Genomic DNA, 25,718 nt, shown 5'->3' with positions numbered 1-25,718 from the left:
GTCTAACGCAGTGTCATCAGCATGGCCACCGCTACATAATAGCTAAGTTAACAAAAAGTTGCCGTGTTTCCCGTGGTAGCTGAAGCTGTGCTAGGACTAGGTAGTATGTATGCGCAGAATCGTTAGCCACAGCCTCTTTTACACTCGGTCGGCATATCCATTCCGTCCACGGCCTCGGACTTTGGCGATGCTGTTGCATACTGTTCTGTACTGTACTGTACATTACAACATACTATCTGTTCCGATTATCCGTACCACAACATTGGAATTACACGTACATTCCACCATGATCGTCACATGGTCAACGTAATTTATCATGGTCCTATATATAAGGCATCCATGTGTATATATGTATATATTTCATGTTCTAGGCATTCAGTTCCAACCTCAGCCTCCAGTCGAGAGATGGCAAAATCAACAGCACTCTTCCAATAGAACCCTTAAAGGTACCGGAGTCTGAGACATTTCAACGATCACCAAGCGAAACCTGCATCAGTCACCTGCCTGGGCGCACAAATCCTTGAGACCAGTCAGCTTCCGAGACTAAAGCACACCCATGATTTTTTTGCATGTACACGCTGTGTCATCAAGCGAAGAATTATTTACGACTTATCTAGATTCAGGAATAAACTTCTTTTGAGTGCCGCCTGCATATTCTTACATATTCTTAAAACTCCGCCCATCTTCCGCCTTTCTGCCTTTTCTCGTTTTCCTAGATTTTTCCTAGATTTTCTCGCCAACTTTCCAACCCTCCTTTTTTTGCCTCCGCCGATCCGTACCGAAACCGAAGACTTGAGAATTGACCATAATAATAATAATAACAACATTTCCCATTCATCCTTGTCGAAACGGACATACTACGACATTTATCGGAACCCGGCACCTGGTTGACAGATTAATAAGACAAAAGACAAAGAGACCCGACTTTCTCCATATTCTGGAATTTGCTCAAGCGCGCGGTTGGTTATTCGCCAAGCAAATTTAAACTCAAAAGCCGAACCTAGTCGTTTTTTCTTGGCAGTGCGACTAGCCTCAACTGGGATTTTCCAAGGCTTTTAGCATTGCTTTCAGGTGAGCAAGCATTTTTTATTCATCACTTTCACTTTCACTTTAATTCTTCAACAGTCGTCAGCTGTGGGCGCAGCTAGGTTGAAAAATAAAAGAGACGACATTCTGTAGGCTGCCAAATATGGGAAACAAAGCCTGTCCATATTTTTCTCTACCTTGTCGAGTGACAATGCCCAATTAAATTAGATTTTGTCAATGGGAGGTAATTCACTTATCAAGGTTAACTCTACTAAACTTTGTCTTGTCACGGACATTGTTCACCAATAGCTTCCTCCCCAATTCCTTCCGTTTTCCGAGTTGGAAAGCAAGGCAGGGGCCATAAAGGAGAAAGGACGAAGACGACACGATGATAGTATTCGTTTCCTTCCTCTAATTGACAAACTCAAACCTAATTGATTTCTATTTCTGCTTCGCAATCTACACAGTTTACAGTCTAGCAAACCTATAACTCCACACCATATTCCTTCCTATTGCTTTGACATATCATATCATACTATTTATTGCGCCTCAATTCTCCTTGTCTCACATCCGTGTAACATTTTGCTTTCCCCCGCACCAATACCGCAGAATAAAGCTCAGCAGGGTAGCTAAGTAGCACCAAACCCAGACTCACTCGCCGTCTATCAACGCAACATCTTCTCGTTTACGACAACAGCTAAGAAACCGCAGAATATTTTGCTGCCATGTCATCTCCAAGCAGCAGTCGGCGCACGAGCCGTACCTACGACACCGGCTTTCCGGATGCATTTGCCGATTATACCACTTCTCTACGCCACCCTGAGGCAAATGTTAGTCCGGGAGCTTGTATTTCAGCGGAAGATATCGACCCCTCGAAAACGTTACAAAGAACTCGAAGATCATTCTTGGCGAAGCACAAGCACACAATAAGCCACGGAATGATTGCCCAAGATGCCAGTCAACACCATTCGAATAACTCCGCATTGGCTTTGCCCACGGTTGATAGTGCCGTCGACGTGGGCGACCTAAAACCTACAGATTCGAACGGTAGCGTTGGACGATCTTCTAAAGATGGAACCGAGAGTATCGAGGTATCTTCTATCAATGGGGATTCTCCCAGCGCACAAAACGAGGATGATCTCACTGACAATGGCCGGCAAAGAATCAACCTCTTCCGCAAGTGGCGCAGTCAGAAGGACTGAGAGAGTTGGGAAGAACCGTCGACGATAGATTGCGACAATTACTAAGCCGTGGATGAAGGTATTCTCTTGCCTATCCACATAGAAGAAACATGGCTGGGCATTGGGGTGATGGTGTCTTGTGCTTTACTAAATCCGGAAATTCATTATCCGGTGCCTGATTTACAGAATGGTTTCTTTTGTACAGCGTGGAGTATGGTCATCATGGAATTACGGCAGCATGGTCTAAGAGAAGGTTATGTAGAAAAAAAAAATTGGGTTTAGGGAACTATGGTCTTGACGTCGCCGTCGCCAGAGAGGTTGTGGTGAGAAGGGAATACTGCAACGAGATCAGTTGAGCTCTACTCGCTACATTGGAAAGGTTTATCGAGAATTATCATAATACATATTTAATTCTTTGGATTTTTAATTTTCTTAATGCTCCTTCTTGCCCTGCCCCCTCATTGACTCGTCGGGGGGACTTCATGCCCTCTATTTAACTAATGTATTGTAATAATTCTCACCATTTTCGCATAGGATACTCCGAAAGACCATGAACACCTGCGAGTACTAGCGTCAGAACCTACCAATCGCAACCACATCTACATCACTAGTACATATATCGTCGTCCCGACTAAATACAAGAAGCTTTAACTCAGTATAACAGCGATGTTTACTGGCAGAAACGAGCCCGGAGCAGGTTTCCTTTCCTACCTAACTAATACTCCATATCAGCACGCTCGATGCCGTCTTAATGGCATCCCACCATGATACCTAACATCTATACGAGATGGCGGAGAATGACGTTGTGTTAGTCTTGTTGTAATTAGCGCGGTTTATACAACATGGTCACCTGCATCGCCTATAATGTCGTCTAGGCCTCGCTAACCGTACGGTATCACAACCGCCACCCCTAAGACTTCGAGTGTCGGTCAACTTCAATGAAGATCCGAAGATTAAGGGCATTTTGGTTGACGATATCATACAAGGAGGTCTAGAGTGGTTTCCGTGAGAATCAGTTCGCTCCACGGGGTTTAAGATTCCGGTTAACAATCTCGTTGCTCATTCACTCCTGGTAGTATCTGACGATCGACACCGTGCGATTCAGGAATTTATTTTCGCTCCGGTTAGTCACTGCAAAGGCTCCGGGACGGGATTTTCTTTTACTTTGATTTCATTTTTTTGTCTAGAAAAAAAATCTAGTCCGCGAAGCATGTTAAATGCAGCTAAATAGAGGAAATATGCTAGGAGCTGAAAACCTCGAATATCATACCGTAAACGACAAGATCAACATAAACGTATATATGTTGAAGAGCCATACAGAACCAACCATCGCAAAGAGGGGCTCTAAACCAGCCAGCCACTTTCGGTCTTCAACGCCTCCTTCCAGGTCTGTCCGTCCAATCGCGACAACTCCTTAACGCCCACAACATCCTCAGATCCGAAGTTCCCGTACAGATGTGGACATCCCTGGATCTCCCACGTCGTAGTGGAATGGAACTTAGAGGCAAACCGGATCTTGAGCACCCAGATGGTGGTGGCATCCTTGAAGAATAGGTCCGCGGTGATGGGAATCTTGGCTTCACGTAAGCATAAGGCTGCAAATCGTCACTCAATTCGTAAATATGGGCGGAAGAATCACGGCGGGCCATCTCGTTGAAACAAAAATGGGAGCCAATCCATAACCTTGGTGAACTAGGTAGCTTACCTGGGTGCCAATACTCAAATGAACAAACCCATCTTTCTGATCTAGTTCCGACAGAGGATACTGAGCCGGTATTGGAGTTGGAGGTGCCGAAGGTACAATTTTGTAAATATATTCGGGCAGGGGTGAGGGCGCCATTGCTTTTTATGGGAATATGAAATGACGCAGGTGGGTGGGAGCAAAGCATGAGGGAGTTGTAAGATGAGGGTTCTCAATTGATCGCCGAACGTAGAGTACCGACAGCTGTCATATCTCTTATCACCTGGCAAGCCTTGGATTCCGGGGGTGTAAATTCTACAGGTACCAACCCGTACTCTCCTATTCTATTCTTCTTCCGTCAATTTTTGTACTTCATCACCGTCTGTTTTCACTTCACATACCCTCCTGAATCCGACCGGAGTACTAAAGCGATTTTATCTTATTATACGAACTAGAATACGTTTCAACATCCTTTAATCAGAGGAGAAACCTAGCTTTCTTAATACCTTGGTTAGGAATGCGATTGCTACATAATGTGCAGGTGGCAGTGCTCCTAGTCACCACTCTAGCCTCGCATCGGTAACACGTTCCCTCCAAATCATTTCCCTATGGAATAAGGGGCTACAGTTCGTTTCTACATCGCAACGCTCCTTTCTAGTTATTTTCATTAAGCATAAGAGCTATTCTGCTTGGTTTAGAATGGTGGATGGTTATTTGGTATTCGGCGGCTTATATATTTTCTCATTTATAGGTTATACATTCATCGCCTTCATAGGACTCGGCGTTGTGTAACCACATCAATGACCTATGTGGATTGGTATTGGTCCTAAAGCAAGAAATGATTTGCCCGCACGTTGCATCCATAATTGTCATTGGCTTCCTTAGGGTAATGAATTCTTGGTAGGATTCGCAGTCCTGTAATTTCAGCCTCCGAAGTTCGAGCCTACCATTTGCGATATGATATTGGCGAAGTAGATTATGGTTGCATTGGATGGTAAGGTCGGAATGGGCTGAGTCGAGCGGGAAAGGCATGTTGGCCCATAGGGGTGGAAAGGAGGAACCCTTATTAGGAGGCAGATACTCCTACGGGCCGGGTCCCGGAGCCGTAGGGCTAGTTCGACACTCGCCTAAAGCCCGTTGATATCACAGTTTGCGGCGCTCTTTGGATTTTTTTCGGCCGTATTCTCTATCGTTCATTCCTTCATTCATCGTATACGTCGATCTCTGATAACGACATAGCTAGGCCACATCCAATTCGCCTTAATAGAGGTTTCCTCGGCAATATGAGATCGCTCATAGGTACGAGCGCCGCCTTCTCAATAGCGAATCTCATCGCGGCTGGATTAGCAGTGACTAGCGAATATCAAACATGTTACAGAATCGACGGGGCAGCCATGGCGAGTGTTCGCAGGTGTGATAATACAACAACAGGGCATTCGGCATGCTGCAGCCCGGGAGAAGTCTGTTACTCTAATGGAGTCTGTTATGGTCATACCTCGGGCTCTCAGGATTGGTTACGGGAGGGCTGTACGGATCATACATGGAAGGACCCAGCATGTTTCGACGTTTGTCCATGGTGTAAGCTAGGCCCCTTCCTCATCCAAATTCTTCCGATTGACATAAATTTTAGATGTCGAACCTGTATCGTTAGGGGTTAGACCTTGTGGCGGTATCGATAAAAGCAATCAATATTGTTGCGACGATGGGTTAAGCGGTCCAGGGTCGTTCGCTTGTTGTAGTAATGAAACGTCGGTGTTTAGCTATAATAATATTAGCTCTTTACCATCGATCATCGCCACAATACCACCTAATGAGGTCGCGACGACGGCGTCGTCCTCGAAAGTTGAATCGACGACTACTACTTCATCGATAACTACGCAATCGACATCAACCTCGTCCACGAGTATAAGCTCAATTCCAACGCAAAGCGCACCGGAAAACGGGAATCCGTCTACCAACTCATCCAATTCAATTGCCCTGGGCGCGGGCCTCGGGGTGGGCTTGCCCGTTGCTGCCGCTATTATCGGGGGGGGTGTGGTTCATAATCTGGCGGTCCGGAAGAAAGCAATCGGGAGTGGAGATAGACAAACATCAGAACCCTACACCCTATCCGTGGTATCTTTACAGCAATACTCCACATACATCTGGTGCTCAAGAGATGTCTAGTAGGGCGGATCCCCATGAGTTGGGACCAGGATATACGCCTGAAGAGCTTGCTGCTTAGGAAGATGTGTATAAATAATCAGTATCGACACGCAAACCGTATTTCAATCGGATGTTTGCACATGGTGTTGCTGGATCGAGGGATGGGGCTTATCACATGCAAACTACTATAATAAAAATATGTAATGGGGAGTTGAAGAAATAACAATGAACTTTCTTGATTGTACAGAAGATTTGTTGATGTTATGCAGCATGACGGTGGTACTTTCCACCAGCAAACACAGTCTGTAGATGCCTAGTTGAATTAGGTGGGCACTTGCTGTTTCCACAGTGCATGTGAGCAACGTGCCTGCCTTAGGCGCAAATAATTCTGCCAGTCCCCACCGCTTTGGCAATTTTCTGAATGCCTATAAATATCTGGCCTGCCTCCCTCCGTTTCAAATTTTTTTCTTTTTTCTTCAGCTCTCTTTGCCTTTTGGCTTAGATCAAGTGTAGTATCTGTTCTTTTCAGTTTAATCTCTGAAAGAGTTCTACTTGAACTCAATCGTGATTATTCTAATTTTTGTTCCTCGGAAGCGCATCCTCTGGGCTTGCCCATGATCGCTACCACCGTGTCCCTGGTATTACACTGCCTCCAGGTGACGCGAACCTCATTTTTCATTGCCATCCCTAGCTTGTCTAGTGATGCGAAGAAGAATCCTTTGTTTTATCCACTAATAAAATTGCGCAGCAAGCAATACATACGTAGGTCGGTCGAGTCTGTAGATGCTTGACTGACCTGGAATCATACTGAATAGTGACGCTTTGCGCGGATGGCTGCGTACTTTTTTTTTTTTTTTTTAATTCAATTATCGTAGATTACAGGTACATACCTAAGCATAACGTCGTTGGAACCTTCCTGTCGGCGTTCTGCCCCTCAGTAAAATAATAGTTCAGTCTAAAAATTTAATCATTTTCCTTTTTTTCCCATCTGCATCAATAATCTTCAAGATGACTAATGACGAATCCTCAAATTTGATTGACCCCTCTATCTTTGAGTACCTCAAGGCCCATGGCGAAGAGGAACTCGTGGTTGGCGACAAGCTTCATCAGATCACGGCTACTCTAAACCGTCACATCTCAACCTGCCAAGGCCTTCTTAGTCGCATTCACTCGACACCCAGTTCTAAGCGTGCGTATAGAATGTTGGGAAGCGATACACATAACTGATATCTATCGCAGTAACTCCACTTCTGAAGCACGTCGATGATGATGGTATCAAGCCCGAGATTGAGAGCGTTAGCGAGCTAGCCCAGTTCACCTCCAACTACCCCTACTACAAGTACTTAGGCGACCTTGCCCATTCGCTTTCTGAGAGATAAACTAAGTAGCTAACCGATGAAAAAGGTATAATGGCCGATGGACCAGAAGTATCCAGAACGTTGTCGGCACTATCTTGATAACTGGATGGTTGGGTGGCTTGGAAACCGAGTCTCGCCCAGGCGAGATTGGTCGTCTACTTACTATTGAGGAGGTCGGACAAATCCTAAAGGGTAGGTATTTGTCTTCTAATCACTATCTTGTATTTCCTACTAATTTTTCGTATCAAGTGCCCGTCAATCTCAAGGACAAAGATGCATTCCATATCACCATTGAGGAATACATCCTAGCCTTGACAGATATTACTGAGGAGCTCAGCCGTCTTGCTATGAACTCAGTGACCATGGGCGACATCGACTTGACTGTCCGAATCAGCGGCTTCATCAAGGACCTATTTGCCGGCTTCCAGCTCCTGAACCTGAAGAACGATATCGTTCGCAAGAGAGTCGATGCAGTCAAATACCATGTCAAGAAGGTTGAGGATGTCATCTACGATCTATCACTTCGCAATCTAATCCCCAAGCAAGAAGCAAGCTCTTGATTTGAGCTATCTACCAAGGATCTTATGAGCCCCTCAATGGGCTTGCCTAGGTAGCTACACATAGATAGGTACATAGGTATTCTTCGCTTATCTAGCCTAGGGAATGGTTGAAACCACTGTTTGCGCTTGGGACAGTCACACAGTTGCTCGCTGAGTTCCTAGCACTAATAAAACCCATTTTCAAATACCTGTGCCATCTTTCCTAGAAGCTATAGAGTTGAAAAGATTGTGCCTTGAAGAAATCCCAACCCGTATCGATAAGAGCTCTTCTTATCGTACGTATCGTGATCGCACGTGATGTTCATGGGTCCGTGCGTTCAAAGCTGTAGTATTGCGTCTCGATTGAAGCGTTTAATTAATTTTAGCGTCTAATCCTCTAATCCTCCATCAACAACTATTCTGACGACGGATTCACGATCCTTGAACAGCTGCAGTCGGCCTCCTTTCTCCATCAGATATCTGTTGCTTCTGTGTCTAGAATGGCCCTGCTAGACCCAGTATCAATGTCATCACCAGCAAATAAGCCCAAAGCTGGTGAAGTCTCTAAACCCAAGGATGGAGAGATGAGGACGCAAGCTGTTCGGATAATAGCAACTCCACAAGCCCAGGTCGTCAGGCACGTCCATGGTGTCTTGCTCCTCTCCTTATTCTATTTACGATTCAATGTTCTGGTAGTAGATCCCGTAACGGCCATGTCAAGCGCCATCCCTATAATTGCGGCCATACAAATTGCATACGCAATCACATGTCTGCCAGCGGCTGGCTCCCAGACTTCAAAGCCGGCCAAGAAATCCCGACCCGGAGAGAAGAAGAAGCCCGGGGTAGAGGGGGTAGGGCCAAACATTGCTGTTGTCTGTCCTGTCTATCCCAATGTATGCGTTTCTTGCTAACGATATTCTTAGACAATATTCATTGCACTTGTACTGTCGGGTAGTGCTTCTCTAGGATTACATGTCATCCTTGTTCTCTTTGGAGCCCCTTTCTTGACTCACGTGGCTCATACCCTTCTCTGCTCGACGCATCTCGCTATCCTGGGATTCTTCCCCTTGTTCTATTCACGTGGTGTGTCGAATACGGATTGGCTCGAGATTTTGAGTGCTCGTGCGCCGTTCGACGAAGCTTTTGGAGGCTTGGTGGGTGCTTGTGTGGGTGCTTGGCTCGGCGCGGTTCCTATCCCCTTAGATTGGGATCGTGAATGGCAGAAGTGGCCTGTTACTATCCTATGTGGAATTTATGCGGGCTACTTGGTTGGGAAATTGATAGGGGGGACTGTGGCTTTTGGAAGGAGATTCGGTTGACGGCCGACTGGCGAGAAGGATACTTTGGTTCTAATGTGTGGCTCAGCCCGGCGATGGTACCCGGTCTCAGGGTCTTAACGGGCAACAACCATCCCGCTTTTCGCGACACCTACACCTGTGGCTCGGCACAATATTACGGAGCTATCATAACTAAAACAGCAATACTAATCTAATTCTTTGAACCTTACTCCTGGCCTGTGTCTTGCTTCTTCACGCAACACGTTGGTCCCCACGTGCTGTTTCCTTACCCACCTGTTCCTCTATCAATCACGAATACCAAATAGATGAACTACTTGTTTTGATCATTCATACTTGATCGTGTGCCTTCACCCTGCACCCATTTCACGCACGTTATTCTTCTTTTAAGTTACCTGCCGAATCACGGAGGTAATTTCTGCATCATCTACCTCAAGTACTCGCACAAGGTATGTTCTTGAGATACTATTCTCACAATTCCTAACGTACATCCTTGGCCATTGTCCTCCATCTTCCATCCCCAACAACTGCACTCCGCCGTCACGTTTTTTTACAACACATTATTTGATCACTCGATCACTTTCGTTTCTATCGAAGCACAGTTTTCGTCCCTTTCTCCAATCCCTGAATCCACTATTGCCTGGTTTCTGTAAGCATCACAACAGGCTTGGGAGTCCTATTACCCAGGGTATATAATTCCCTCCTAGAAACAAATGCTCTATAGCTGTCACTGTTCCTACCGAAGCTTTGAAGCTGCCCGTCTCGTTTTTATTGTTTCGTGCTTCGCATCTAAGTACCTAGGTACTTAAATAGTAAAACATGAGCTAATTACTACACAACAGTCTACTCACCTTTCCAACGCCACTATGCCGGTTCTGTGGGGTCCGAAGGAGGAGAAGGACCTCCTCCTTGTGATGGTCCGAATGAGCGTCGCAAACGGCCAGAGAGACACGGAGGGAAAGGTACAGCTCGTCTGGTCCGACGTTGTCAGGGCCTTCCAGGCCCTCGGTCACAGAGGCGCTACCAAAGAAGGCCTCAGGTAGGTCACTTGCCCCTTATTAATTCCCTTCGCTTAGCCTTATCTTCCGATTTTTGATTCCGCGCGATGGAAAATTGCTAATACTAATTTTTGTTTTCTCTTAATAGCCGTCATTACTACAAGGTGCTCCTTCCGGATGCCGACCCGCAGGTCGAGGATACCGACCCCGAGGAGCCCGAGGATGAGGATGTTGATCAGCTCCGTGATCAGCGCCGCGATCAGGACAGCGACCAGGGCGGTGATCAGGGTGGTAGTGCCGGCGTTGGTACCAGTGCCGAGGTCGACACTCAGGCTGGTGCATCTTACACCATTTCCTCGTTCACGCCGATCAACGCTCCGGCCAGAACCACCTCGAGCAGAACCGCCTCGGGCAGAACCACCTCGGGAAGAATCGAGAAGAGAAAGCCGAAGCCCCGCCAGAGCAGAGGAAGACAATCTCTTCTCCGACACTCCCTTTCCGTCGAGGACCTGGAGGACGAGGACGAGGACGATGATGATGCCTAAAGGCATAGACATCTCGTAGTCTTTCCTTGGCAAGGTAGTTTCGATTCTCTTCGCCCGGATTCTCTCGAGCGATGGTTTACGAACTCCGCGGGCAATATCGGGTTTTCAACAGGGAAGTCTCAAGTGTTTATAGAGGAATGGGTATCGTTCGCGGTGATGGGATGGTGGATATGCGTTTGCTTTACTTACACGAACATAATGTAGTTTAGGCTGCTAGCCTTTACTTAATACGATCGGAAGTTCGTTGCCTTTACTTTCATAGAAGTTGAAGTGTCTAATGATCGTGAAACGATACGCGATACATTATCGGCCTTCACCTAACTCATCGTGTAACCATTTACGGTTCACGAAGTAGGTCTATCAAGAGAATTAACACAATAGATCCTTCCTAGATCCTTCCTCAATTTTAGCTAGACTAACTATCCTATGGCGATATAGGAAGACTTGCTTGTCGCTAGAATTAGCTCGTTGCTCGTAGGACTTAGCATAGAAGCTACCCATTTTACGCCGGGGTCATCCTAGCTGACGCCATCACATCTAGCGACCAAGTTGGGGCCATTCCAGTTCTTATAACTCACATAACGAATCGGCGAATCAAATGTTACCTAGCTTTGTTGGTACCTACTTGGACGATCATGAATCTCCCTATTTGTTGGTTGGTAGCGGAAGGAACCGTAGAGAAGGCTGATAACGCCGGAAAAGGAAGAAGATGGGCATAGAAGTAGGACTGAAGCTTACGTACTTTGAAATATAAACATCCCTTACCAGAGCCTGTTATTTAATAACTGTTAACAAGAAAAGCAAGGACTAATTAGCCCTTAGGACTTCACCTGATTGATCATCAAACTTTAGTATAACATTCGATAACTTCACGGAGATTTCTTTTTATTTCATTATTGCTGTCCACGGCTATTTACACCGATATATGTTTTCGGATACTGTCAGGTTTTATTTCCCCAACATCTTCCTGACCTGCGTCTCCGGGAATCCGAATCTGAGGAAGTATATAACCATAGCAGTGAGCACAAAGCCTAGGTATCTAATCCACAACATCAGATCACGCACGATTCCAGCAAGAGACAACGGGGCTTTCGACTTCCTCTTCCCTCCTGCTCCCGCTACCTCTTTTTGCCCTGCATCGCTAGCGGAAACGCGGTCGCAGATCTCTAGGAACAATTTAGGATCGTCCGTGATGACGCCGTCGAGTTCCTGCCTCACGAACCACTCCATCCATCGCTCATCTTCGAAGACTGTCCACGTGTAAATTGAGCGCCCCATGCGCCTCATATCCCGTATGAAGAGCCGGCCTAGGATAGGCATGGCTAGTGTGAAGCTCAGCATGCTTAGGGATAGGTTGGGTACATGGCGTGCCAGCGCCCGCGTGTATGTTGTTGAGATACCGATGTTTGTGATTGGAAATTCGGGTAAGTATTCCATGCTCAGTTTGACGTATTTAGTCTGCTTTGCCGTTAGAAATTGCGATGATTTCGAGTGAATCGAGGGGGTATTCTTACAGTCCAACAACATATCATCAACCTTTCGTGCCACGCTCGTCTCGCTGGTACCAAAACGATTGTATCCGCTATCCGCCGCATGAGCTCCGTAGCATCATCGTCCGTCTATGCATCTGTCAGCCAACATTCACGCCCTTCGCCCCCAACACAACACTTATACATATCCCTTACCTTAATATCCAACATAACCCAAATATCTTCCAACCCAGGCTCATTCAAATACTCCAGGAGATCCAACAACCTAGGCATCGGCTGCGGGGGCTCTCTCACCGTCCGCAGCGTACTCAAATAACTCCAATCATGATCGCGAACCCTCGAGTCCTGGCCAAAGCACCGCTTCAGCATAGGATCATGCGAGAGTACAACCACTCCGTCCCGCGAAAGGTGTAAATCCGTTTCTATAGCATGAGCACCAGCCTCAACAGCCGTGCGAAATGCCAACATCGTGTTCTCGGGGGCCACGGCCTTGAAGCCGCGATGGGCGATAGCCTGTGGTACACGACGGCGTCGCGATTCGGAAGCATTGGGTGCGGGAACGGCATTGTGTAACGAAGACGAGGAGGGGTTGATAGGCGTCGGAATACCAGCTACGTGTCGAGTCGGAGATGTATTAGCAATTGCATTGTCGAACAAAGACTCCCTCGCTCAAGATATGGCCAAAGTAGGCAAACAGGTACTTTCGAAAACAAAACAAGAACTCACCTGACGTCCTATTCGCCATGACCGCGCTATCGCGTTTCAGCAGCGGGGTCTGTTCGTCGGAGACAATGATGTCGGGAGGGAGTCTGTCCGCCAGCGGCTGCTCCGGAGCAGAATGGCTCGAGATGGCGGGTTCTGAGTCTAAGGGCATGATCGGTTCTTCTCTACTCTAGTATAGAAGACTAATTGGGAGTACGGGAGAGGTAAAGACTTAAAAAGTAGGTATCATCGTAAATCCGACCTATCGAGGCCGGAACGTACGGACAACATCATAATTCTTCTCCCCTTTGTCGAACTCGGGGATCTGCTATTGTTACTGCTACTGTTACTGTGCAGTACATGCCGCACCCGGAGTTAGTCGGTGATTATCTTCTCACAGGCCGCTCGTGCTATGCAGAATTAGGAGATTTAAATGTTTTACCTGTTTGAGACCCACCCGTGTGACTCCACCCCGCTTTTCACCGTTATCGTATTACTGATTCACTGTTAATTCACTGTTAATGATTAAATACTACCGAGGTACTTATTATTACGGTTAGATCAGGGATATCGTTTTACCATCCGTAGAAAGCCGCGATACATACCGTAGTATTATGCAGTGTTACAACTACGGACATTCAATGGTACTACTACATTACGTGTAAGTATCCCTACATCATGTACCCAGGTATGTATATCATAAACCACATGTATCTCAAGCAGTCTAACTCTTAGTCTCCAACTCCGTGGTAAATAAGGCTAAGGCTTCAATCTATTCGAGGCACCTTCTTCGTAATTCAGCCTGAACTAATCCCACGAATATCACATATTGCTCAACACGTGGCTTGCACGATTATCTTCGTAGGCGTCGTCATTGAGCATACCCGGGATGTTATGCTGCATACTACATATACCTCTTAGCTATGTACCTTCGCATGTACCGACAAATATATCAGAATATTTCAAAAGTATTTTTTTCTCCCTCTTCTCCTATTCAACCCAACTCTCGTATAGACACGACTCATACTTCTATATAATAGCTTTTTATAAAAAGCACTGAAAGATACATAGAAAATTAACATATGTAAAAAGATAGCCGAGTCGACGAGAAGCAGACCATATAGATATAGGCCTGAACGCAAATTGCCCAAGAAAATCCGCACAGAATGCCACACCAAAGGCTTCGTAATCAGCCCCCGTAACACCTAGAGCCAGTGTCCCACCCATACACAGTTCCTAGAGATCACGCAATTCGTATCCGAATATTGCCGCACAAGTACAGTCCTTCTCTATATATCGACGCCGCGTACCCAAGGAAAGGTTATTGTAGATTGTAGTTGTAAATGATAAAATGATCGTTGCGAACCCGCATTCGAATATCCAAAAATAGCAAATAAAAAGCTCAGATCCCCCCTAGGTTTAGTTCGAGACCTTCTAATACCAAGTTACCATCGTGACTCGTTCGTGGTGGTGGCATCATTCCGTTTTGATAATCCTCGCTTCCCATCCTTAGATACATATCACTCGAGGTGAGATCGTCCCCGGAGCTAAGGCTATCGTCACTGATACTAAGCACACTCTGTGGTGCGCCCGGATTGGTTGTTAATTCGCCGATATTAAAACTGGAAAGGTCCCACGAATCCGGAGACCATTCACCAAGAGCTGTAGCCGTACTGGTGGGAGTCTCCGCAAGAGATAGGGATGGCCCTCCGTATATTGCGTCGTACACGTTGATTTGGCCCCCATCCATCGCACCAAGTAACGCCTCCCATTCAGATATCGATACACCTCCGCTGGAACCACCTTTATTCACTACCTGGTTCGAAGGATATACCTGCGTTTGTGGTTGTTGCTGATCATGAGCCATCGGTTGCGACGGGTTTCGATTCTGTGACTGTGAAGCCTGGGAATTGTTTTGCGCTTCATTAAGCGAAAGATAATCGAGATTTCGTTGTTTGGATTTATGTGTAGGCGACATACGCATCATAGTTTGCTGGATTTGGGATATCGAGAAACGATGGTCTCGCCGTGGCATCACTTGTTCCCCGTTCACATCAAGTGAAGCGCGGGACTGTGTGCGATGCATTTCTGGCCGGGCGCCCTGACCATTCGGCAGGGTCATACGACGTAATTTCTCTTGTTGGGACAGCAAATCTGTTTCACTCATACTTGCGCCGGTATTTCGACCAGCGTTGTAAGGTGACTTCTTTCTTGAGAGACTCAATAGTGGTGACGTCCTTGCTGGGGGAGCAGCCATGGCGGTATCCGGGCTAGTTCGCATCGACGTGATTTGAGATGGCACGTCGATAGTGATGAGCAATGACGCAACCCGCTTAAGGTCGTACGTACCAGGGGCTTTCGTCCTAAGTAATATCTTCACTACAGCATTGACGAGCCGTTCAATATCCTTCATAAGTTTACTCTCGTGCTTGAGATCCAAACTTTGATAGAGTAGACTCGTTCCACAAAGAACAAGTACATCTGTCTTGTTGAGGCAGAACGAGAAAGACATGCTTCTCTCTTCTAGGAGCTGGATAATCTGCACAATATGCTTACTGGACTCTCCAACAGCAATAAGAGCCGGCGCAGCTTTGACTCCTAAAGTTGAGCCTACGGCAGGGCGGTGGATGAGTCCCCGGACATAGTAGTATGCCAAGGCCTATCAAAGTTAGCATCAAATCCATTAATAAGCCTCATATTAAATAGAATCTTACCAGAATCGGGGATCTACTTCCAGTGATATCCGTTGATGGCTTGTCTTGCGCAAAGTTCAGCCGAAGGTGAGTAGGCAAATTTTCGTACCAATCGGAGAGCTCCGCATCTAACGTTGCAATCTGTTGAAGCGATAATTCGTAAGATGTGGCGGCTGGATAAATTTTCTCAAGCACATTGGCAAGAATGCGAGATACTCTGAATAATGCTAACGCGCTTGACAGCCTAGTATACTCCCCTGGTAGGGTGGGCTGGAAACCCTTCTCTGTAACATATTCATCGTCGGTATCTGACGGATATTCGGCGTGGATGTCGTCCTCCTTTAATAACTTGGGAAGTCCAAGCATAGCAGCAGAGAAACTGTTTTGATTAGCATATTGTAAAGCGATGCATATCAAGTACGTAGCAACTTACCAGTCAAGGGTGTAGAGAGTCCAGAACACTTTCTTTCGGGTCTCGATTGTCAGGGCACCGAATGAGAATCTTTTCTGGCTTTGATGTAACCCCAATCTGTGGGATAACCCGACTGCGACGCCTTTATAATGTTGCAATCGCTTGTAATCAGCTCTAATCGTGCAATACATCAATGCAAGGACTAAGCACTGCAGTGTGATCATTGTGTTGTCCATAAGAATTGCATCGAGGGCCATTTGCCACTGGGCCTCGCAGGCGGCAATCTGCTCCATATCGGGCAAATCACTCGAGAGAGCGGCAATGCTGAAAACTAGATAAAGTTGTGCGAGCTTATGGTTATTTTTCACCTTCTCCGAATCGGCAACGAACTCCTCGTATAGGCGGAGAAATGTCGGTTTGTGAAGGACGGGAAATAGCGGTGCCCATTCCTGGAAATAAACGTTTACGCATCTGTCCGAGAACAGGCGTGGTGGTATTCTCATTGATTGAGAAGGTGGTTTGGTGACTAGGGGGTAGCACCCTTGAATATGAAGAAAAGCCTCTGGATTGAAGTCGGAACACGGCTTCCCGTTTTCCTGGAGTTTCCGTTTAAAGGACTCTGAAGAGAGGATTAGATATAAATTTTAGATATTATCATCAAAAGCATAGTGAACTTACCAATGAAAGAGCGTCCACTTGAAGGTCCCATGAAATAAGAGTCCGAATTTTCCACGCCGAGTAACAACGGTGAGGCCTGCACACGAAAAACGTCTTCCTTGGCCGGTGAAGTGGCATCTCTCCTCGGTTCTACCGATCTTGGGCTCCCGACAGATCCGATAGATGGTTGGCGGTGGTCATGCATCCTCGACAGCATATCGATCTTCTCGTCCTTTTCGTCTAACAAATCCTTCAATTCCCTAACTTCAGATTCTAATTGCCTCACCCTCTCTTCCAGCGATTCGGTGTAGCCTCGAGGAAATGCGCGCCGGCTTAGTTTGTCGCTAGTGCGACACTCGAATCCGACATTGGCGCACTGCGAGCAACAGGGGCGGATGCCATCGCAACGAATTTTCTTGCTTCGACATCTGACCAAAGACTCTTAGTAAAACTGTAGGGAGGTAATTTGTCTCCGTATCGCATGACACATACCTATCACAAGCCTGGGCGATGCGGCTCTGCGAGCTGGTGCCCACCTTGATGACTTTCATAGGCAGAATTCCAGGCATATCGGCGGTATTTGTATCTAATCCAAAACCAAGAACTATCCGGTTGAGTGATCGAATTTATGTCAAACCCAATACCGAGTCCCCCATTCCATAGGGGTTGGTATCCGCAAGTTTCGGGTAAGCGTCGGTTGCGGTTGCGGGTATCAGCACGTCACTAAGGGTTATGAAAATTACTCATGTCTCGCTCGGGAGTCGCACGCGTGGTCGAAAGAATTGGAGGTTCGTACTGCGAAGGGATCAATCAAGCAATATGTTATTTAAGGCTAGGATTCGTCAGTAGGAAATGGTGGCGCGCGCAGGGCTACTAAGTTCAACGTGGCGGGAGTAGGCTGAGGGACATTAAGGAAGAAGGAAAAAACAAGAAGTTAAGAGAGATTGAGGATGCGTGGAGACAAAAAGATTAGTGGAGAGAAATGGCGAGAAACGGAAGCACCAATGCCCGCTACTCCAGATGGACTTCTGAGATCAGCGGGGTATTATACTAATGGAGTGCACTAACGAATCCGGGGTGGGCTAGGTAGGGGGGGGCGAACACACAACCTTCAGTGGAAGGGAAAGAGCCAGAGAAGTACAAGGAGGTAAAGTATAACTAAGTATATGCATCTCGCATCGAATAGCCGGAAGTTATTACATCAGCTTTCCATTAAGACTCAATTATTTACAGCGTATTACTTACTTGAAGTTACAAAGATTAGAAAGCTAGAGTATCAATTAAGAAATCGAAATAAGAATACTAACAACACCATTTGTATAAGTCAACTCTAAGTAGTCTATTCCAATAATCGACTCAGATACCAATAGATGTTCAAACAATACGATACACATATATACATCAATAATGAAGATACTCGAGTATTGATAAATTCAAAAGTGTGGTAGACCTTAACTTGCTAACTCATAAACCTGCATCATACTATACTCCACACGCCTTACCTATTCAAGCGTGGTACACTAGTTATGCATGAGGGAGTTATCACGCACATAAGGTGAAAACATAAAATAATAAGGTGGCGGTTGGTTGGTTAAGAGAAAGCAATCGTGTCTACCTGCATACATATGTAAGGATGCAGGTTATCAATGGTTGAAACGGTTGGATGTTTAACACACGAACTTTCGATCTCAAAAGTAGCCCTATATAGTTAATGCCCCAGGCAATGTCCGATATTTCTTCTCGAACCTAGGACTTGGCATGTCATCACCGGCATTACCAAAAAAGAATGGCACCACTCATCCCACAATTGCGGTTTAGCTTACTGAGCCTTCTACAAGAACAGTTGGTCACGTTTTTAAAAAATCAAGAGATCTCGAATCCTCTTAGCAAGGGATTTACCCCAGGTTTCTTTAGATACGCGAGTAAAAGCCGTTCTCACACATGGTTATCCCTAGCTTATCTTATTTCCGAGCGTCAAGAGTTCGTCGCATATCGTATGATCGCATGCGCGGTAAGAGAGCGAATCCATAATCCAAAAGATGGACCAAAGATACCCAAGTATATAATCATTAGGTACTCCCTATCCTAGCCGTCCAAAGCCAAGGGATCTAGGGATTTCAAGGATATAAGCAATGGATTCCCGTACGGGCCGTGAGAAAAAAGGATGCTGCGGCGTCTAGAAAACCCGCATATTTCCGCAAGTACATGTACATATACCTATCCGGACTATCCAGACTACATACTACTATCTAGGTACATAATCTAAGAGAGGTTAGCATTGTAGGTGTGCACCGACATCTCCAAAGTCCACCACGCCATCCTCGTCGCACTACTCGATTGCTGCAGCACTCGGAATCGTCGTGACCGCCGCCAAGCCACCTTCTGAATGTCGGCCGGCGAATTCCTATAGGTAACCATATGCAGTGCAACACTTGAAGCAGAAAAAAAAGGTACTCTAGCTATGCTACCAATCCGAAGAACCTGGTTAGTTAGCTATACCTGAGTAATACTCCTCAACAACAAACTAGCTTGGCTGTAACGCAAAAATGGGTACAAAATATTACTCGTTGAGACATCAAGTACATAAAATAATGTCTACGGCAGTTCCGCGATGCCGTATCCCAAGCCTCAGACTGATGCCTGTTTAACCTAGTATTCCAACTAGAGTAGTCGATCAACACTATGACAGGGCTCGACCTACAAAGTAGAAGTACGCAGGTATTAATCAATCGAGAAGACAGCTTGCTGCCTGTTAGCTACGATCCCTTGGTACTACCGTAGCAAAGCCAATGCAGATTTGTTATATTAAATCCACCTCTCTAAGCTGTATACTACTGAGCCTATAATGAACTTCCTAGGGACAGTCAGCGGAAGCGGGCCCCTCAACCTTGATCCTTCTTCAAATTCATTTAACAGGGTAGCGAAAACAATCAAAAAGCCATCTGCTCCCTCTGCAAGCCACCATGTACGCTGCCGATCTGTGGTTACTCCGATGGTGTATAGAACCCGAACCTTGCTGTTCTAGGTACCATGGGGGCTTTTTGGCTTCGGGCACATGCCTGGCTTGAATGCAGTGAGAAAGCGTGGGAGGGTCAGGCGGTAAATTTTCGCTCAGAACAATTATCAAAATTCGCGGCCCGTTTTAAGGGTTCACCTTGGAGCGATCACTTCTTTCCACATCGGGATGCCACATGGGGGTACCTCTCGTGTGGCTTTGGGAGAGTTGCTACCGGTTAAAAAAGCCCACGTCGTGGATAAATCGGCGAGGGAGATCATGGCACAGAACGCCGGGCCATGTCATGTAAGGAACGAGCCCCATACGTGGGTTGAATTGCTTGTATAAAACCAGTGCCGAACATGTGCAATCCAGGATTGGTTCAGGGTTCTCGGTCCGAATTATAAGCCCAAAGGACCCTCTACGACCGCTAGTCACATCTTCATAGATTACTTCTTATCGACCAACGGTATGTAAGTTCAACTCTGAATTTCTCGTAATGCCCAACGGCTCTTCAATATCGCCCTAGGTAATCGCGTCAATTCTCTCACGCCTGATTCACTAATAAACGAATTAGCTCGCCGAGAGTACGAACCTGACAGTGATGTCATGGCACACTCATAGGGATGTGCCTATGCCCATAGCAATAACCGTATGCTGATTCAATAGTAGAAATACATTAAATGCACTGCGGGGATGCAGGCCAAATCCTGAGCGCGAGGATACTCCGTTGATTGGCATAAAATCCTTGCGGTGGCTGAGACAGGAACGGTCTATTGAGATAATTTCTTTTTAGCTGAAATCCTCGTCGTCGTTAGCGTCTTCCGCGGGAACGTCGTTCTGGTCAGACGACCTCGAAGTCAGGTATTTCAATACGGTATCATTTTGTAGCAGCCCGTCTCTCTGGGATCTATGTATTAGTAACACTCCATTGACGAAAAAAATTCGTAAAGGGTGATAGTGGATTGTTGTAATACTGGATTGATGGTATTGTGGATACCCAATACCCCCAAAACTCCAGGATTCGGACTCACCTGATCTTCGAAAGCTTTTATGCTTCTTTCAAGGATGCTAGTCTCGATTAACCTCAGTTGTGTAGCGGCTTGCCATATCTCTGGTCTGACTGATCCAGGTGTTACGTTATTCTCCTGGCCGGCGACAAGCTCTTCAAGTTGATGTGAAGTAATAATTAGAACAACTGTTAGGGCCCGTAGTTCAAATATGGGGTATAATTCATGCCCTTGGATAATGCTTTTGAATGTATCTGACGGATTGGTGATATCGGAATCCTGCCAGAACATCTTGAGATGATTGGATCCGTTGGTTTCCTGAACTACCTTGAAATCCAAACCGTCTGGGTTTTCAGAGCGTTAGTACTTCCCTGTCGAGTAGGATATTGGAAATAAATAGGTCAGAGGGCCTATACAAGTATATCTTAGAGATGGGGGCTCTTGAGGTGCTTACCTTCCTCATTAAGGCACATAAGATACACAAAATCGCCATTCCAGCGTGCAACGCCACTTTCGCCTTCTGTTATCTGCAATTTTGGTGGCTTTCCGAAAACAGCAAGTTTCGGTTTCGCAAGAGGGTCGTCGTCCAAAGGTTCTAGAGGTAGGGTAAGACTTCTGGTAGTCGAATCTATATCGATAAAACCATAACTGAACAGCATTTCTGCCGGCGACTTGTCCCGTCCGTAATCGATGGTGATTTCATCGCCGCGGGCCACCGAACAACCTTCTCGTAGGTGAAGCACTGCTTTTCCTTTGTCATTTTCGTCGTAATAAGCCGTGGCCTTACTAGAATGATTGACTAAGTCGAGACCAGGGACCATCGACTCTCCAGACTTAGGTAACTCTAATGAGCGCGATCTGAATAGAGCGTCAAGGAGGATCCAGTCCCGAATAGTTATGGCCTCGTCAATTGTAAGGAGATCGTTCCAGTATGCCAATTCACTCAGACTTGCACGAAGGTCATCGAATTCTCTCGTCAGAACAGTCAATTTAGCAGATACCGCCGACTATTCGAACACGTCAGTTTGTTCCAGATAGAGACCCATACGTCAATAATCAAATCAAAAAACATCTCACCTCCAATGAAGTATTCTTTAAGCGGGAGAGTTCCAGCTCCGTCCACATTGTAGGGATTGGGACCTGTGTTGGTAAAATGCTAAAATATTGAGTCCAAGGCGTGGATGGGCCCAGGCCACCCTCATAATCAGGGGAAGCTAACACCTGCTGTGTTAAAAGAAAGAGTAGAATGCTGCCTCTTGTTGACTAGAACGAACCCATGTTTAGTATCAAGCACAATGTCTGCAGCAGACTAGACATATACCTACTTGGTGACCGACCGCATCCAAAAGCTGTCGGAAACTCTTATTTTCCTTGGCGTATTGTTCTACATGCTTAACAGAGAGGATGATATCTTTGGGGATAGTTAGAAGAGTTGGTGACTCGGTGTCGTCGTCTTTGGCAACTAGATCCCTCTCTGCTACTAAGCCATAACCTCGACCTTTGATGTCGGCGACTTTAACATTGACGAATGCAACGTCATTCAGGACCGACCAAGCGGGTAGGTCATCGGGTGAAAAATGACCTCTCCGCATTGTGGGATGTAAGCGTACCGTTCAAAGATTTATTGTGAATAATATCAATTGTACGTATATCGTGCGGATTGATGAACGAAGAATGAGAATCGGCGATGTGATGATAGAAATTAGTCCCCTGTAATTTAGTGGTAGGTACAGTACAAGGATCGCTCTGTAGCTTCACTAGAGGGCTCCAGGGCTGCTAAGCAAGGCAGGTGGGTACCTAGGTGGGTAGCAATCACGGCGACTTCCAGTGAGAACCTTGGAAGTTACAGTGCCAGTGCAGCGGGTTTCAGCCTCCAAAAACCTTGTCTGAATTTTCCTACCTAGGTGGGTAGCGAACTCGGGGGACGGTCGCAAATCGCAAATCGCTTATCATCTATCACCCCACCTTCGGACCTCAAGATTTCCTAGAAACTTGACACAATTTCACATTGCGACCAGTTGCAATTCATGCGCCCGAGTTCTTCATTTAAGGGGAAATGCCTCGGGATCCCTTAATCGGCCTTGTGGGCAAGCCCTCCGCCGGGAAAAGCACAACGCTGAACAGTTTGACCGATGCAACATCCAAAGTTGGTGGGTCGAGTCCAGCATCATCGACCCGAACTGCGCCGCTGATTATATAAATTGCGACATAGGAAACTATCCGTATGCCTAACCCCCGACAAAGAGACAGATGGTATGCTATATTTGGTCTTTAACTAACGACACGCATTTCCCAAGTTTCACCACGATCGATCCCCAACGAGCCATCGGGTATCTCCAAATAACATGCGCCTGCGAGCGATTTGGCGTCCAAGATAAATGCAAGCCTAACTATGGATCATGTGTCGACGGCCGCCGTTCTGTACCCATCGAGCTTCTCGACGTAGCTGGACTCGTTCCCGGTGCGCACGAAGGCAAAGGACTCGGCAACAAGTTTTTAGACGATCTTCGCCACGCCGATGCATTGATACATGTCGTGGATGCGAGTGGAAGGACAAATGCTGAGGGCGAAAATACACGAGGCTATGATCCTTCCCAAGATATAGCTTGGTTGCGCAGCGAGATTGTTGCTTGGATCAAGGGGAACCTATGGGAGAAATGGGGTTCCATAAAGCGGCGCCACGTCGCTACCAAAGCCACCGCTGTCGAAACCCTACAGGGACAATTCTCTGGTTACGGAAGTACAGCTTCTGTGGTAGCCCGGACATTGGATCGCCTTGGCCTGAAGGAGCCGCTCGAGAGCTGGAGCGAGGAAACTGTAGATCGTGTAGTCAGCGCGTTTACAGACGAAAAATTCCCTACTGTGATTGCGCTGAATAAGATTGACGATTCCGACGCTTATACGAACCTCATGAAGATTACCAAGATGCGGGATCCCAATATGGTTGTGGCGTGTTCAGCAAAAGCTGAATTGTTCCTACGGAAGATGGCCAAACAAGGTTACATACGATATACAGAGGGGACGGAGTTCGTGGATACGCGTGAGGACTTAATCGCAGACGGTGACCCAGAAGGAGGGGGGTTAAAGGAACTAGACGAGAAGAACAAGAATACCATTGAGGAGTACAGGGATATGATCCTATTCCGTTATGGATCTACCGGTGTAGTCCAGGTCCTCTCAAAGGCGGCTGAGATATTAGGGCTCGTACCAGTTTTCCCCGTACGAAACATATCGACCTTCAGTTCCGGCTCAGACACGAAGGTCGCATTCAGAGATTGTGTTCTTGTGAAAAAGAATACAACTGTTGGTGATGTCGCAAGGAAAGTGATGGGCGATGCGCCAATCGCCTATGTGGAAGGCGTCGGGAGCGTACGAGTATCGGAGGACGCCGTTGTATCGGTAGGCAAGAATGATGTGAGTATCTACATAGATATGTTTCTTGAAGATGTTGCTTACCATTGAATAGGTTTTATCATTTAAAATCGGTCGAGCATAGCAAATATAAGACTTGATCAATGATGTAGTGCTTCTGATGCATGATACCGCATAAACCAAGATCGTGCAACAACTTAGGTGGGATCTCACATGGTGGTTGTTCCATTCCAAAATACTAACTTCGATCAATTCCGGTTTCTTGACCGCTCGCTATAAATCTATTCCAATCCTCACCGCAGAGCCATATATAACGATCGACAACTAAAATTTGTCCTATTTCGAATTGGGAAGCGTATAACGAATGTTGGTAGCTAGTTATAGTTTCGCAAACGTTGTGATGTCACATGCAAACTCAAATTCGATTGCATTAATATATATATGTTCAGTCAAATGATAGCACTATGCGATGGAGACGTCTTGCAAGGGGTATCGGAGTTCGTAATCATTAATGTCAACAGCAAATCTAAAAGCGTCGCGAATTACACGTAGCAATCATTCCTCAACTAATTCCAGCCCCCCCAGACGAACCGCCACAACATTATATCGTCGTGATAGTCGATTAATTGAAAGAGAAACATCGCATCGCGTCGCATCGTCGAGAATTAAAGAGTAAAGTGGACTAAGGCGTAGAAAGGAAGATTGGGTGACGTCGGTCAGACCCGACGAACAGCAATAAATTCCATTTCCACTTTAGCACCGAAGAGAAAAAGGTCCACGGGTCATAGCTGGACCCATGTATAGATTGCCCCTCCAAGCACCACGTACCCTTGTACCGCCACACGATTGGTCCAACCTTTCCCCGATCGTCTATGGTTGAATCCTGCTATGCTGTCGCTGCATGCCGAAAAATGCGGAAGGGAATCGCGGGTGATTCGGGGCGCCTTTAGTATTTGAGAATAATGTACCTGCAGGGCCGATGTCAGTCTACCTCCATTATGTACTTGTACTACCAACCACCACCATCTCCTTATGTAGAAATCGAGGAAGGTTATGGAAGATAAGTAATTAAACACATACAGCGCGTGAATGATACCCGGAATGTAACCCAGAATGGTGAGCAGGACGTTGATGCAAAAGTCGGCACCGCATCCACGTTCTAAGAAGACACCTAGAGGAGGTAGGATGATGGCAAGAATAATCTTGCAGATATCGCTAGATGTCATATTGGGTCAGCAAGTGGTCTGACATCACGGACAAGCCGGGTGAGAAATTGTCCTTACCTCGCGGTGAAAGGCATTGTGAATGTTGTAGAAGAATTTCCTCGATGGGTTCAAGCAGTTGGGTGTTGTAAAATGTTTGGTGGTGTCGAGAAGTCGATAACTTTTTAGGTTTGGACTGGCTTTGTCAATCGATCTTTTTTTTTCGGTTTGGATTAGAAATATGGTTGTAATGGCAGTAGTATTGTGTGAGGTGAAACAAAAAGTGTTGTCTCGAGATGGTAGAGGGGGGGGATGTAGTTTAAATATCCACCTAAAATTTTGGTAAGAAGTCACGAATGAAGAATCGAGTCGTTGTCACAAGGGTATTTGGGACGAATGTACCATCTGTAGGTAATG

At 46.3% G+C, this 25,718-nt stretch overlaps 10 protein-coding genes across 10 annotated transcripts; 5 read left to right on the top strand and 5 right to left on the bottom strand.

Annotated features, from left to right (window-relative positions):
- The first annotated feature begins 1,289 nt into the window (after positions 1 to 1,289).
- On the top strand, positions 1,290 to 2,729 carry F4822DRAFT_216535 (uncharacterized protein). The gene has a single exon (XM_051453927.1). It carries the CDS (start codon positions 1,752 to 1,754, stop codon positions 2,226 to 2,228), a length of 477 nt encoding a protein of 158 aa, XP_051315625.1. The 5' UTR covers positions 1,290 to 1,751; the 3' UTR covers positions 2,229 to 2,729.
- A 578-nt stretch (positions 2,730 to 3,307) lies between these two features.
- Positions 3,308 to 4,239, bottom strand: F4822DRAFT_400019 (uncharacterized protein). The gene is made up of 2 exons (XM_051457814.1): positions 3,913 to 4,239; positions 3,308 to 3,779 (listed from the first exon to the last, which is right to left on the bottom strand). The coding sequence occupies exons 1-2, from the start codon at positions 4,045 to 4,047 to the stop codon at positions 3,552 to 3,554; spliced, it is 363 nt and encodes a 120-aa protein (XP_051315624.1). The 5' UTR covers positions 4,048 to 4,239; the 3' UTR covers positions 3,308 to 3,551.
- An 807-nt stretch (positions 4,240 to 5,046) lies between these two features.
- Positions 5,047 to 6,136, top strand: F4822DRAFT_216501 (uncharacterized protein). The gene is made up of 2 exons (XM_051453926.1): positions 5,047 to 5,466; positions 5,519 to 6,136. Exons 1-2 carry the CDS (start codon positions 5,172 to 5,174, stop codon positions 6,052 to 6,054), a joined length of 831 nt encoding a protein of 276 aa, XP_051315623.1. The 5' UTR covers positions 5,047 to 5,171; the 3' UTR covers positions 6,055 to 6,136.
- A 739-nt stretch (positions 6,137 to 6,875) lies between these two features.
- On the top strand, positions 6,876 to 8,175 carry F4822DRAFT_400014 (Translin). Its single transcript, XM_051457813.1, has 4 exons — positions 6,876 to 7,222; positions 7,273 to 7,372; positions 7,438 to 7,583; positions 7,641 to 8,175. The coding sequence occupies exons 1-4, from the start codon at positions 7,042 to 7,044 to the stop codon at positions 7,949 to 7,951; spliced, it is 738 nt and encodes a 245-aa protein (XP_051315622.1). The 5' UTR covers positions 6,876 to 7,041; the 3' UTR covers positions 7,952 to 8,175.
- Positions 8,176 to 8,430: 255 nt separating this feature from the next.
- F4822DRAFT_428189 (GPI biosynthesis protein family Pig-F-domain-containing protein) lies at positions 8,431 to 9,249 on the top strand (the record flags this gene model as incomplete). Its single annotated transcript, XM_051460864.1, has 2 exons — positions 8,431 to 8,802; positions 8,854 to 9,249. The coding sequence occupies 2 exons, from the start codon at positions 8,431 to 8,433 to the stop codon at positions 9,247 to 9,249; spliced, it is 768 nt and encodes a 255-aa protein (XP_051315621.1).
- Positions 9,250 to 11,716: 2,467 nt separating this feature from the next.
- F4822DRAFT_428187 (PLC-like phosphodiesterase) lies at positions 11,717 to 13,132 on the bottom strand (the record flags this gene model as incomplete). Its single annotated transcript, XM_051460863.1, has 4 exons — positions 11,717 to 12,226; positions 12,283 to 12,387; positions 12,454 to 12,869; positions 12,985 to 13,132. The coding sequence occupies 4 exons, from the start codon at positions 13,130 to 13,132 to the stop codon at positions 11,717 to 11,719; spliced, it is 1,179 nt and encodes a 392-aa protein (XP_051315620.1).
- Positions 13,133 to 13,635: 503 nt separating this feature from the next.
- F4822DRAFT_400004 (fungal-specific transcription factor domain-containing protein) lies at positions 13,636 to 17,726 on the bottom strand. The gene is made up of 5 exons (XM_051457812.1): positions 17,215 to 17,726; positions 16,744 to 17,150; positions 16,087 to 16,684; positions 15,675 to 16,032; positions 13,636 to 15,619 (listed from the first exon to the last, which is right to left on the bottom strand). Exons 1-5 carry the CDS (start codon positions 17,289 to 17,291, stop codon positions 14,363 to 14,365), a joined length of 2,697 nt encoding a protein of 898 aa, XP_051315619.1. The 5' UTR covers positions 17,292 to 17,726; the 3' UTR covers positions 13,636 to 14,362.
- A 2,874-nt stretch (positions 17,727 to 20,600) lies between these two features.
- Positions 20,601 to 22,587, bottom strand: F4822DRAFT_400000 (SET domain-containing protein). The gene is made up of 4 exons (XM_051457811.1): positions 22,053 to 22,587; positions 21,805 to 21,990; positions 21,182 to 21,734; positions 20,601 to 21,071 (listed from the first exon to the last, which is right to left on the bottom strand). The coding sequence occupies exons 1-4, from the start codon at positions 22,317 to 22,319 to the stop codon at positions 20,635 to 20,637; spliced, it is 1,443 nt and encodes a 480-aa protein (XP_051315618.1). The 5' UTR covers positions 22,320 to 22,587; the 3' UTR covers positions 20,601 to 20,634.
- A 37-nt stretch (positions 22,588 to 22,624) lies between these two features.
- Positions 22,625 to 24,555, top strand: F4822DRAFT_399996 (P-loop containing nucleoside triphosphate hydrolase protein). Its single transcript, XM_051457810.1, has 4 exons — positions 22,625 to 22,877; positions 22,940 to 22,949; positions 23,025 to 24,141; positions 24,194 to 24,555. The coding sequence occupies exons 1-4, from the start codon at positions 22,784 to 22,786 to the stop codon at positions 24,221 to 24,223; spliced, it is 1,251 nt and encodes a 416-aa protein (XP_051315617.1). The 5' UTR covers positions 22,625 to 22,783; the 3' UTR covers positions 24,224 to 24,555.
- F4822DRAFT_399994 (putative plasma membrane proteolipid 3) lies at positions 24,556 to 25,405 on the bottom strand. The gene is made up of 2 exons (XM_051457809.1): positions 25,180 to 25,405; positions 24,556 to 25,067 (listed from the first exon to the last, which is right to left on the bottom strand). Exons 1-2 carry the CDS (start codon positions 25,323 to 25,325, stop codon positions 25,046 to 25,048), a joined length of 168 nt encoding a protein of 55 aa, XP_051315616.1. The 5' UTR covers positions 25,326 to 25,405; the 3' UTR covers positions 24,556 to 25,045.
- Positions 25,406 to 25,718: the final 313 nt, after the last annotated feature.

Source organism: Hypoxylon trugodes (genome assembly GCF_022578975.1).
Source record: "Hypoxylon trugodes strain CBS 135444 unplaced genomic scaffold F4822scaffold_4, whole genome shotgun sequence".
Taxonomy (NCBI): Eukaryota; Fungi; Ascomycota; class Sordariomycetes; order Xylariales; family Hypoxylaceae; genus Hypoxylon; species Hypoxylon trugodes.
Note: the sequence above shows the minus strand (reverse complement) of the source record. Positions and strands in the feature narration are given on the sequence as shown.

Coding starts and splice junctions, on each gene's coding strand:
- F4822DRAFT_400014 (XM_051457813.1), top strand. CDS start 7,042: ATGACTAATGACGAATCCTCAAATTTGATTGACCCCTCTATCTTTGAG. Junction 7,223..7,272: donor CTCGACACCCAGTTCTAAGC/GTGCGTATAGAA, acceptor TATCTATCGCAG/TAACTCCACTTCTGAAGCAC. Junction 7,373..7,437: donor TCCAACTACCCCTACTACAA/GTACTTAGGCGA, acceptor CCGATGAAAAAG/GTATAATGGCCGATGGACCA.
- F4822DRAFT_216535 (XM_051453927.1), top strand. CDS start 1,752: ATGTCATCTCCAAGCAGCAGTCGGCGCACGAGCCGTACCTACGACACC.
- F4822DRAFT_399994 (XM_051457809.1), bottom strand. CDS start 25,325: ATGACATCTAGCGATATCTGCAAGATTATTCTTGCCATCATCCTACCT. Junction 25,068..25,179: donor CCGGGTATCATTCACGCGCT/GTATGTGTTTAA, acceptor TCGGCCCTGCAG/GTACATTATTCTCAAATACT.
- F4822DRAFT_400004 (XM_051457812.1), bottom strand. CDS start 17,291: ATGCCTGGAATTCTGCCTATGAAAGTCATCAAGGTGGGCACCAGCTCG. Junction 16,685..16,743: donor AAGTGGACGCTCTTTCATTG/GTAAGTTCACTA, acceptor TCCTCTCTTCAG/AGTCCTTTAAACGGAAACTC. Junction 16,033..16,086: donor ACTCTCTACACCCTTGACTG/GTAAGTTGCTAC, acceptor TAATCAAAACAG/TTTCTCTGCTGCTATGCTTG.
- F4822DRAFT_400000 (XM_051457811.1), bottom strand. CDS start 22,319: ATGCGGAGAGGTCATTTTTCACCCGATGACCTACCCGCTTGGTCGGTC. Junction 21,991..22,052: donor TGGATGCGGTCGGTCACCAA/GTAGGTATATGT, acceptor GGTTCGTTCTAG/TCAACAAGAGGCAGCATTCT. Junction 21,735..21,804: donor TAAAGAATACTTCATTGGAG/GTGAGATGTTTT, acceptor GTGTTCGAATAG/TCGGCGGTATCTGCTAAATT.
- F4822DRAFT_216501 (XM_051453926.1), top strand. CDS start 5,172: ATGAGATCGCTCATAGGTACGAGCGCCGCCTTCTCAATAGCGAATCTC. Junction 5,467..5,518: donor TTTCGACGTTTGTCCATGGT/GTAAGCTAGGCC, acceptor CATAAATTTTAG/ATGTCGAACCTGTATCGTTA.
- F4822DRAFT_400019 (XM_051457814.1), bottom strand. CDS start 4,047: ATGGCGCCCTCACCCCTGCCCGAATATATTTACAAAATTGTACCTTCG. Junction 3,780..3,912: donor ATTTGAGTATTGGCACCCAG/GTAAGCTACCTA, acceptor CGTGAAGCCAAG/ATTCCCATCACCGCGGACCT.
- F4822DRAFT_399996 (XM_051457810.1), top strand. CDS start 22,784: ATGCCTCGGGATCCCTTAATCGGCCTTGTGGGCAAGCCCTCCGCCGGG. Junction 24,142..24,193: donor TATCGGTAGGCAAGAATGAT/GTGAGTATCTAC, acceptor ACCATTGAATAG/GTTTTATCATTTAAAATCGG.